This window comes from Oreochromis niloticus, linkage group LG22 (genome assembly GCF_001858045.2).
Source record: "Oreochromis niloticus isolate F11D_XX linkage group LG22, O_niloticus_UMD_NMBU, whole genome shotgun sequence".
In the NCBI taxonomy this organism is placed as follows: Eukaryota; Metazoa; Chordata; class Actinopteri; order Cichliformes; family Cichlidae; genus Oreochromis; species Oreochromis niloticus.
Window position 1 is genome coordinate 28491441 of NC_031985.2, and position 12123 is coordinate 28503563.

Consider the following 12123-nt stretch of genomic DNA (forward strand, 5'->3'; position numbering starts at 1 on the left):
AGATTCTGTGCTATAACATTTATTTGTAAATGTGAAAATATTGAACAGTGAAATGAGGTAAGCTAAGACTGGCTTGCGATCGTTCTAATGCTGACCTGGTCTGGAGGAGTGAACATGAAGCGGTCGTCCTCTTGTGGCTGCAGCAAGCCTCTGAGGGCCTTGAGTTCATGGATCTGAGTGACCATTCTCTCCCTCGCCAGCAACACATCCAGATGGTGGCCCTCATCCAACACCTGGCTTACAGCAGCAATGGTGCTGTCCAGCTTGGTGAGACTCTGGTGGAGTTTCTCCACCTGCAGGTACAGAGACTTGGCCTTCACCTGACGGATCTTCTCCACCTGCAACGAGTTGGTATGGGTGATTAGGAAGACAGCCACAGCGAATGTTTACCCACATTCAAGAGCACCCTGTTCGACAAGATTCAACTCATTGCAAATGCACTTTATTGACTCACAATAGCAAAGTAGAGTATTGCAAAAATAAAACATACCCAACAACACACACAGACTTACTTTGTTTCATGGTGTCACCCCTCTTGTTCAAAAGAACTTAAAGGCTGACTCGATATTTTCTCTTTTTCAGACCATTCCCTGTGAACTCCAGAGATGTTTCCGTGGGAAATTCCCAGAACATCAGCAGCTTCTGAAATGCTCCAACCACCATCAACCATGCCACGTTAAAAGTCACTTAAATCACCTTCCTTCCCCGTTCCTGTGCCATTTGATCTGCAGCAGATCATCCTGACCTGAAGTCTATAGCAAATCGCATTGCGTAGCTGCCATGTGATTGATTGATTAGATGTGTGTTTTAACAAGCAGTTAGCGAGCCTAATGATGTGCCTAATGAAGTGGCCGGTGAGTAGTTTCTGCCATGCGGATCAGGTCACACACCAATAATGTCTGTCAATATTAAACCACTGAGTTTAATGAAGGCTAGTAATGTTACTGTCATAAGTTACTTTCAATAATTTTATCAAACTGCTTAAAATACAACTAGAAGGAAACAGATTTCGCACCTTCTGATTTTCTATCATATAAATACACAGTGAAAATATCAGGTCAGTGTATGTTTAACCCTGAACCAAAAAGCTCAGACATCAGGCTGCTCTAAATGTGCCGTTTCAGACTGTTTTTTCTACCGTTAGTCCTGTATGATGTCAGATAGGATATATGACCGTCTCAGGTATGCATCATCAGCTGTGAGCACAGAACAGCCATCTGCGTTTTAAATTTTCCATTTGTGAAGGCCAGCCAATCCAAAGAAAGTTGCTCAGAGCAGCTAAACAGCTGGTTTCAAACAGAGCATGAACCAGCATAACATAAATGATTATTATTCTGAACTGTGAAGCAAAAACTAAAGAGTCTCCTCTTTTATCAACTGAAAGAAAAACATTTTCTTTATCCAAGTAATGAAATCATGGTGTAGCACATATTCTTAATACCTTTTTGGAAGACTTTTGCAAGTGAAAAACACTGATAAAGATTTGTTTAAATGTTCTAAATGGTTGCTTATATATTTCTGTTATATTTTAAATGCAACATTCACAAAACAAAACATCATCATCTATGCAAAAAGACGACTCTAGTCAACATTTCCTAACCAATGTCCAGAGACCTCCTTTGTTGAACAACAGAACACAATAAAGTGTGTAACACTGTATCAAAGACACCAGGACTGGAGATGAAAAGCTGAGAGGGGAAGAACCAAAATGATTTATTAGTTTAAAAAAAAAAAAAAAAAAAAAAAAAAAGAGAGTGTGTTTTTTTTTTTTCCCACCTCTTTTTAAGTACTTTGACTCTCGTTTAACTGTAACACTGCTCCTGTTAGAAGTCATATTAGGTTCCAGTAGAGTCAGAGAGTATAAAGCATTAAAGAGGGTGGTATAACCTGAGAAGCACCCACTGGGCTCTTACTTACTGCAACCCAACAAAAAGAAAAAAAAAAGAAAGAAGTAAAACACAATAGACTGACTGCCTCTGTGGTTAGAAGGACTTCTGATAGCGGGGAGGGACCCTGAAAGAAACAAAGACTCCAGAAGAGAGGGATTCTTTGTTAACCCGTGGCATAGGTGAAACTGTAATTTGCATCTGTGAGACTAGAGTTACACTTAAGAGTCGCTGAGGACAAAGACTCAAGTTGGGCTTTCTGATGAACCGACAACTAGTTTTAGTCCCTCGGCTGAATGCGGCGAAGAGAAGAATGGCTGAGGTGGTGTGCATTTCAACGAGACACAGAGCAAAGCAGGACCAGCTCCTGTCCTAGTTATTCAGGCGCACACCGACTCAGTCACGTATGCAGCATGTTTACCCTCAACTCAGAGTCATGAAACTGTCCACTTTCAGATATACAGTGCTGGGTGACTGAAGAGCACCTGACTGGAGACTGTTTCCTTTATTCTAGCACCACTGGGCCCACCAGTAACCCTCACAGTGGCCAGAAGACGACGACATCCCTGTTCCGTTTCACATGTGGTACGACCGGTCTGTGGGCGAATCATCCTTATGCTCAAGTTGGTTGTTGGAGCATTTGGAGAGATGTGCACTTGGTATTTTGGAGGACAGCACAGGAGCCCGTTTGCATTGGTTTAAAATGCAGTACGGTAAGTCAAACATGAGGAGCTGCTCAGTGCACCCTGCAAACTCCCCATAGTATGAGAGCAAAGTCTGGAAAGAGTCCTCATAGATAACACTGGTTACATTGTTACACTGTATTTAGGTTGATGCTCATCATGTTTTACTCCAATTAGCCATTATAAAAACCTCTTTAAATTGTGTTTTTACTGAAAAATAGTTACAAATAACCCAAATACCATTTGGTTTAAATTAACAGACACACAATGGAACAAAACTAGCTTGTAAAACTCACTCATAGCACATCAATATTATGCTAAGGACTTCCAAAGTGTTGTGAGGATGTAAGGCTGCTATTACTGTGGTGAGGATTCAAAATGAGAAAAATGAAAAAGCATAAGAATGACTTAAATAATAAGACTTTGGAGGAGCACTGTGTCACGCTCCATCAGGTCAAAATATCAGACTTAGTCATATTTCCTAAACTCGTGACATACGGATTATTTTTATGTGATTCAAATAATGATACGCATGTTGGAGAATTGGAAGCACAGTTATCCCAGAGTGATGGATCTTCCTTTAAACCTGGGTGACCCTGCTTCTTCTGTAGGCCAAACTGTCAGTGTAACAGCTGCTACCTCGATTTTGTTTAATTAACCAATCTCGACATGTACGCTTTCAATCATTAAACTATGATTTACAGCCCCGTGTTTAATCCCCACGGAGACTGCGCCCCAATGGTGATGCTATCATTCGCATTTTTACTCCTGCACTGGTGTGTGTGAATGGTAAAGCTGAGATGATTACATTGGATATGAACCACTTAAAGTAACAGTCATTTTACTGAAAGGTAGAAAAGAGAGAAGACCTCAGGTTGTGTCGAGCATACATGGATTGTCGGAGTGATGAAAAGGAGAAAGAAAATGGATGGAGCAAACCAGATAAAAACAAACAAACAAACAAAACCAACAACAACAATCCTGAAGTCCTTTAAACGCTGGATGTTTAACATGTATGTGAATATTTCCTGCATTAAAAATATTTCTGGACTATTTTTGAACCAAGCTCCATTTTTCACATGCAAATAAACAGATCCAGCCAATCACATCACTGCATTTCCCAACAAATGCACTCACAGCTCAAGACATGCACAGATGCTGAATATATAATGATATAGAAATGGTAACATCCTTAAATATGTAAGCAGTCGTGATACAGCTTCAACTTGAAAATGGATTAATCCAGAATCTCCGTTTCTCACCTTCGTGTTTAGAAACGTCAGGAAGAACTAACTGTTGCTTGATGCTGACTTCAGTGTGTTTTTGAGGAAAAGTTTTTATATATTTTGTTTATACGTTACAACAAGTTTGGATCCAAACAAATTCTGAAGTGTGGGGTGTTTTTCCTTCTATGTGTAATGTCCTTTATCCTTGTTGTTGCAGTGTTGTTGCTACAACATGACCTGTAGTTACTTTTCCTATAGTAGGGTGTAACTCGGCGACACTGGAGGCAACATCTGAGTCTAATTTGAGTTGTTTAAGTCCCACTTTCACAGGAAAAACACATACACTCCACACAGAAAGACACCAGCCGGTCAGTAGATTAAAACCCAGGTTCTTCTTAATGTGAGGACAGTGCTAACCCGCCACGCCACCATGCTGACCATGAACAGTGACCAATAGCATACCTTTTGGACATCCAATATTTAGTAAAGAAGTGTTATCAGTCAAAGGTAGTGACATTTGGACTAATATTTCAGCTGTAATAAGACAATGCACTACCGCCAATCCATTTAAAACTCAATGGCTAAAGAGGAATCAGATCCGTGAGCATTCATTTTGGACTGATCTGTTCTTGTGTGTTTTTATATTTATTTGCTGTTCTCTCTTTTCTTATTGGTTTTTCACAATGTAATCTTATGTATTTGTTATACGCTGTCTGATGGTGCTTTAATGTTCTTATTCATTGTTTTTGTCTTGCCAGCCAAGGACTACAGATAAAAGGTTAGCCGTTACACTAATATGTCCCTTTTGAATAAAATGACTTCAAAGTCAGGTGTAGAAATGTTTCAATAAAGGCTGATAAATACACAAAGTAGCAGCTCACCTTCCATAGAAGCTCACACTCCCTCTCCTCCAGCGCTTTCTTGTGTCTCAGGACAAGAGCCTTCACTTCAGTTTGCACCACTTTAGCCTTGATCTCCACCTGCTCGGCCATAGCCTGGACCTTGTCCATGCTTAGCTAGAGACACACAACACAAAATTGTAAGATGTGACATAGAAACACGTTGGAGACAATCAGAACGAGAAAGAAAGCCCAGGCTGCTATTTAAAAAAAAAAAAAAAAAAAAAAAAAAAAAAAAAAATTCACACCACTAGCAATGGTAAGGCACAAAGAGAGGACTATAATGTGCAAATGTAGCTGTCACTCTGCAGTGTGACAAAGGGCGTTTTATTAGCCAGATGGGACAGAAACAGGACGCAGAGGATCAGGAAACATAAAAGAAAGGACACTGTATGTGACATCTTCCTTCCAAATCAGTGCACGAGCACCTGCAGAGATTTTGTGATCTATTCTTTTTTCACATTTGGTTGTACTTTTAGAAGGGAAGAGGAAACATGGGCCAGGAGTAGGAAGTCACTTCACACTGCCCAAAAATGATGCAACTTCCTGCTTGAAGGGACAGACTTTGAGAGAAGGAAAAAAAAAAAAGAAAAAAAAAAAAAAAAATCACATGAAGATCATGTTTGAAGTGGATTTCTCCATTTGTGGAGACACTGAGGATTTAAAGTCCAAGGAATGGATACTAAAAAGTATTGGAAGATGCCACTGCATGGTTAGACTGGTGAAATTAGGCTAAAGTATTTACAATGTGAATCTCTGTGAACTTAAAAGCAGTCTCATTTTACAGTCGGGCTCAACGGAAAGAGCACGTTTATAACCTGGATCAATACAAGCACTGAAAAGCAATAGCACCAAACAAAAGGTCTTAGCTTTTACAACACTGAGTTTCCCTTTGTCTCCCCCGCCTCAGTTTTATCTGGCCTTTCCTCTGGCAGTTTCTGGGGGGTCAGAGGGTGAACAGGACCTCACAGGGACGAAGGGGAGGAGGGTTTAAGTCTTCCTTTGTGATATCGGCCGCAAGGATCAAAGGTCAGCTAAACCACCGTGGCTCGCGATCTGCAGCCCCTGTCTTAAGACACATAACACCCCCCACCCCCCAATGCATCCCTGCAGCAACAAAGCCTTGCAGCAGGGCTCTTTTCTCTTTGGCCTGGCAATTTGAAACAGCCAGCTAAAGGGACAACTAAATCAGGCCCCCAGAGAAGAAACAGCAGGACGGGAATTCTGAAGGAATCAGAGGGGCCGACTTATCAATAAAGTTAATAAGGAGCCACGTTGAAATTAAAATGCTACCACCTTTTTCTCACCGTCTGTACATTTCTACAAGATTGATTTTTTTGACAGTGATAGGAAATCTATTTAACTATTTCTTTCACCCTCTCCTCTCTTAACCTTCTCAGTTTCCCTCCCCATGATTTTTATTTTGCGTCTCCTGCTTCCACCCCTCCATCTCTCTCTCCCTTGCAGTCTCTGCGTCTCCATCATCTTCCGCATTTCTCTTCACATTCCCAGAGGAGCACAGCTTGCAGCACAAAGAGAGTCAAACTAACCAATCAAACCTTCGGAGGCACAGAGCTCCGGCCAACCAGGAGGTCACAAGTCCAGGGTCAGGGGTCAAGGAAGATAATGGGTATAGAGTGGGCGGAAATTTCCTACCTCAGGGGACAGCAGAGTGTCTGTGTGTGTGTGTGGTGCCTATGCTTACGTGTGTGTTTGCACATTATCTGGCGTCAGTATTTACTCCCGCGGTGACCTGGACAAAAGTGGACAGACACACAAAAACACACACAGCCCAAGGTGCTGCCAGATGGCAGGTGGTGTATCTTATGACCCAGCTACACGTACCCCAGTGCTTCTCGTTAAACCAAGCGTGTGGTGTTTGTTGTTGTTGTTGATGATAATGATGATTCCCAGTGTGTGCTGTGGGACATGATTTTTATATCTGGCCATGAGTTTGGGCAAATCTGTGTAGTGACATTTCAGAATTTGTTGACATAAGCGCTGCTCACGCACCAATAAATCAGCCGAGCAGCACTAAGATACAGACAGTGTGACAAAGACCAAGGGTTAAAACAAACAACAAAACAAACACACGAAAAAGCCACATTTGTTAACTTGCTATTTTAAACACGAGTATCTGCTGAGAATTTCACAATCAGTGCATCCCTATAAGTACCCATCCATTAAGGTACAAAGCAGGGCGCGGTCACACAGAGGTTAAGCTGGGAAATGGATAGGTGAGGCACATGCTCTACTGAATAGATAGTACATGCCAGCAAGTCATGTGACCTCAGCGCAATGAGCTAGTGTTTCATGTTTTGGGTGAGCGTTTACCAAGGTCACAACCACCGCCCCGCCTTTGAGGCAAATTAGATAACACTCGTGTGTCTGACGTATCCCTGTGAGCCACGGTTACCATTTCAAACTAACAGCTAATCCATTACTTGACTTTACGATTGGCTGAGTGTTTGACCACAAGGTATTCAAAAAGGAATTTCTAAACTCCTTTTTTTTTAAGAACTGCTCATTGCAATTTATCCATTCGTCCCCCAACTTTAATCCAAATTTAGATTGACATGTGAATAATTGAAGATTCTAATATTACTCACAGAAATCACAGGAAATCCTTCTGCTCATTGTTTGGAATTTTTAAATGTGAAAAACTACAAGTGTAAAAAAATCAAAAAAACAAAACAAACGGGCAGACTAAACTCTTAATGAAACTCACATTTTTTCCCCAACTTAATCATGTGTCACTGTATAAGCAGGAATTTCAGTTGGGGTTGGGGGCTTTGGAAGCTGCCACCCAATCTATAATTATGTAAATGAAGAGAGGTGTTGTGTGTTTGTGTGGGAGTGGGAGAAAGAGGTGGAGGGGGAGCGAGTGAATATAGGGGGGCAAAGTGCTGCACTTCTGTGAAAGAAGAGGGGAGTTTTCCTTTCTCTGAAATCCTTTAAATACCTCATCTACCCTCCCCCATGCTCCTTTCCACTCCTCCTCCCCTTTGACCTTCAGCCCTATCCCCCCCACACCCCCACCCCCACTCAAAAGAACTCATTCCATACAGCCCCACCCCCCTTTTTTAGGGCCAGCTGGAGACCTCTAACCCCTGAGGCTTGCCAGCACCAGGGACTGGTCACTCTCAAACATATTGAAGCTGACCGTCTCCCATAGGTGGTCACTCTGTCCTGAAGGAAGACGGGGGTGGGGGGTAGGACACACAGCTGCTCTCTAGTTTCCACTCGGCCTCATTAGGCAGTGATAAAGGTTCATTTGCATATTTTAATCTTCACAGGAACCTTGTTTTTGTGGGACAACCTTACCTGTAAATCATTGAATTGTTTGGTTGAGTTAACACTCAAATCACTTTCTTTTGATTCTGCTCTAATATTACACACAGTGCATTGAGTCACCTCACCACCACCAACATACAAACACAACAGAATTTATCAGTGAGGTTGCGGTCCAACCTGCACCGCCTGTCGTCCCTGCTGTGCATCTGCCAGGAGCTGGATGGTGATGGCCCGGCAATCCTGAACGGCATCTTGCAGGTAAACGAAAGTGTGGCCCACGTGACGGCCCACGCTGCACTCTCTGCAGATAGGAACCGTGCAGGTTTCACAGAAGAACAGAAACACCTGAGGAAACAGGAAGCAGACACGTCGTTTCAGCTGTGGGTTCAGACTTCAACATCAATCTCAAAGGGGCCAAAGTCTGGGTGCTGACCACAGCAACTCCAGTCTGCATGCCAAATATCCTTGGGCAAGATATTAACCCCAAATTGCTCTCACAGGCATGCATCAGAGTATGAATGTGTGTGAATGTTAGATAGCTAGATAGCACTTACATATAGAAAAAAAATGCTTATATGAATGTGAATGGTTGAGTGAAGCATGTTGTACCTTTGAATACTCAGGTAGAGTAGAAAAGTGCTATATAAGAACCGGTCCATTTAACATTAATGCTACACACATGCTGACACATTAACCTCATCTCCAAATAATACAATCAAGTCTTGTCTTTCAGATACTGCTAATATGGTCGTGTCTGGCAAAGAAAGCCCCACCCATCTGCTTCTCGAACCGTCGGTTTATGCGGGGCAACCAAACAGAAGAAAGCTGGCTTAAGGGAGCGCGGGGCGGGACCTAAAGCAGCTTGTTTCAGAAAGTGGATATAATAAGGGCAATGCACTGAGGTCCAGTGTAAGATAAACGAGTCTGCTAGGGTAGCTTTGGATGGATCAAAGTATAAACAATTATGCAGCATAGTAGCAACAGGTCTCCTTTAAATTTCCAAATTGCCACAAAATATGGCAATACCACATAAAATGGTAAATGGACTGGTACTACTACCACCATCACCATTCACATATGCATTCATTATTCAGCACAGGACTAGTAGACCTGAGCCACTGCCTGCCTACATGTGAATTTTATACTTTCAACCACAACAATCCGTCCTCTCAGTATCCAGCTGTAATAACGTAGTGAAAGAGAACCCAGCTTTACCTGTGACTGACTGTCCATGTTTCTATCGTCTGTGACTCGTGTCCACACCACTTTGATGTCACTGGACCACTGAGAATTTAAACTTTCAGTTCAATCAGATTATATTGCACCAAAGACAAATTATTATAATTATATTGTCAAAGACAAAAACTAAGACCTGAGGCTATTCAGGTGATGGAGACACAGTTTTGCATCATTCACTATTGCTTTTCATTCACTGATTTAACATGGATAATGATTTAGATGCATGGTTGACTTCCATCTATGCTGTATTTTGTTTTTTGCATTTTAAAACGCTACTAGCACGAGCAGCAAATGTTCAGGTGATGCGTTTTCACGCCTGTTACTGATGGATGTTATTTCTGAAACAGTGCCCGACCCCTCATCTCGACTGTAATGTGGATGCAGCGTCGGCGTTTGAAAAGCTGTTGTGTTTTGCTGCTGTGAGTCAACAAAAGGTCGACGGTAAAATGAGACAAGCTGCATGAATAAATTAAACACCACAATAAGTGTCAGTCCCACACACACACACACACACACACACACACACCCACCCACCCACCCCTAATTAAAGAGAAAAGGCCTTGAATGATAAAGAAGTTATCCATATGCATGTCCTAGCAGGGAGGCTCTAACAGAGCTCAACATCCTTGAGAGCACTTCTCTTCTTAAACATGGCGGCCAAGAGGCCACCGAAACTCAATCAATACTCAATCCGGAAAGAAGTCTTGGGCTTGTTGAGATTTTAACACAAATGTTGCTAATACGCTCCCATGTTTATCAGGATGCACCATATACAGGAGATGTAATGGCTGCACTGATCATTGTGGACAAAAATGTCCCTCAGGACAGAAATGGAAGATGTCATTTAACCTTTGCTGCTAAACACTGGGCTTTGCTTTAAACCCCCCTGCCTGAATACCGATCGCTTGTAATGGAGGGCTAATTAAATATGCACAAGGCGTCATATCCCAAAGAGACACCAGATCAGTGGCACCCAATAGCAGGAGACCTGAGTGGATGGGGAGGGGCCTGCAATCAATCCATCAATACTGGCTGTTCCCCTGGGGAGCAGGATAATCTAATAGGACGCACACCTCCCCCTTTATCCGACTTCCTCCTCTTTCTGCCTCTGGCTGTTGGATCCTTTTCTTCTTGTGCTTTTCTTACAGTCTCTCCTTCTGTTAACCTTAGTCCCTCACTTCGATCTCGGCACCACTTTGTCACTCAGTGCCTTCCTCTTCCAGGCTTTCCTGTCCCATCCCTCCCCCGATGACTTCTCGCAAATTCCAGGAGCACAGGACACACAAAAGCGAGGAATGCAGCTGGTTTGGAGAGGAGGGGGTGAGGAGGACGAGGAAGGTGATGTGGGGTGGAGTTGAGCGATTGACGAATAGCTGCGAATCAGCAGTACAGGGATCAAACACAGCTCCTCCAAGTGACTACTGCATGACCAGTTATTTAATGAAATCTGTAATGTTTAAGACGGGTGGGAAAATTATTTTAGATGAAGACTCTTCTTATAGTCATTTAGGGTGAGAAATGGAGGGGGGAGTCAATTCAACTGAACACCTCTATCATCACTAAAGTTTAATATGGAGCATTCAGAAACCAATACCTCAAAGCTGTGTTATTTCAGGTTGCCATTTGTGCACGTAGTAACATGGCCAAGGGAAAAATAACAGGAGTCTTCTTTCACGGCAGCAGATCTTAGCTGCAAGGCCCTTCACACATTTTTAATCCTATCTGCTCCACACGTGTCATCAACGGTCCTTGAGGTGAATCATACTCTCTCATACACAGTGTTGGAGATTACATAACACACCAGGCCTCTAGGAGCAAGGATCAATATTATTGATTTGCACAGAATACAGTCTCTTTAAGGCAGTGCTCTCTCTCAGCCTGCCTCTGTCTTCAGTACCTCTTTCACTCTGAGGTAGGTTCTTTCTAGGAGATCAGTTTAAGTGGATTTGCAAGTTTTTAACTTTATAAGGACTGTGTTTTTATCAGAAATAGGAGAATCATGTCTGAGAGTTGTAGCTTTATGTTAGGATCACAGACTGTACGTGAAAGATGGACACTGCCATCCTGTCGTCGCCCAGAGGTTTCTAGACTCCATATTTCATTAAATGCTAATATTTGATGAAATAGTGAAGTGTCAAGTTATTTGCAAAGGATGGGTGTATTACACAGTCACTGATTTTAAAATTTAAAGGGGGAAAAAAAAATATGTCAAAAATTGAATCTGCCCCGAGTCCTTTTACTGCTCGTCTTCCCCCTGCTCTCACATTTTTCCTGTTTTCTCTCTAATGCCCTATACTAATAAAGGTTCAAAATTCTTCCCCTGGAGCTGTTATGAAGGAGGAAACCAGTTTTTGTAAAAGACTATGAACTTGCTTTTTAAAAAGGAGTTTAGCCAAGAATTTTATTTACAGTTGCAGCCCACAGATTTTTGGACAGTGAGACACTCTGTAATTGTGTCTATGTACCACCACAACTTTACCTGTTTAGGACTTATGGTCATTTTTCAGTAAACAGTGCCCCAATTTCAGAGGCTCAAAAGCAGGGGTCCCCAATCCCAGTCCACGAGGGCCGGTGTCCCTGCAGGTTTTAGACGTGTCCTTGATCCATCACAGCTGATTTAAATGGATAAATTACCTTCTCAGAGGGCGTTTATCAATATGCGTACTTGTGCGTACTTGTGTTCTCGTGTACTCGTGATACGTCATCAGTCGGAGACCAAGTACTGTTCCAATTCGAAGTACGCATCACGCCGAGAACGCGAAAAAGTCCCGGATGTGTTCTCGATCCGCCCGTTTTATCGAGCATGCATCGGTGTGGACTTGGGACAGCTATATGTCCCAGAATGCATTTCGTCCAAAACTCAACAGCGGACTCCCGGCACATCGTTTTCAACCCC

The 12123-nt window shown here is 42.5% G+C and overlaps 1 protein-coding gene across 3 annotated transcripts in view; it reads right to left on the reverse strand.

Moving 5' to 3' along the window:
- The window catches only part of trim71 (tripartite motif containing 71, E3 ubiquitin protein ligase), a 36750-nt gene that overhangs the window by 8054 nt on the left and 16573 nt on the right, over nucleotides 1-12123 (reverse strand). For all 3 annotated transcript variants that reach the window (XM_005463568.3, XM_005463567.3, XM_003458507.4), the window contains exons 2-4: nucleotides 8166-8333; nucleotides 4677-4811; nucleotides 96-338 (exon numbers count right to left, since the gene is read on the reverse strand). In XM_005463568.3, the coding sequence (XP_005463625.1) occupies nucleotides 96-338; nucleotides 4677-4811; nucleotides 8166-8333 (546 nt within the window). The remainder of the gene's footprint in view (nucleotides 1-95; nucleotides 339-4676; nucleotides 4812-8165; nucleotides 8334-12123) is intronic.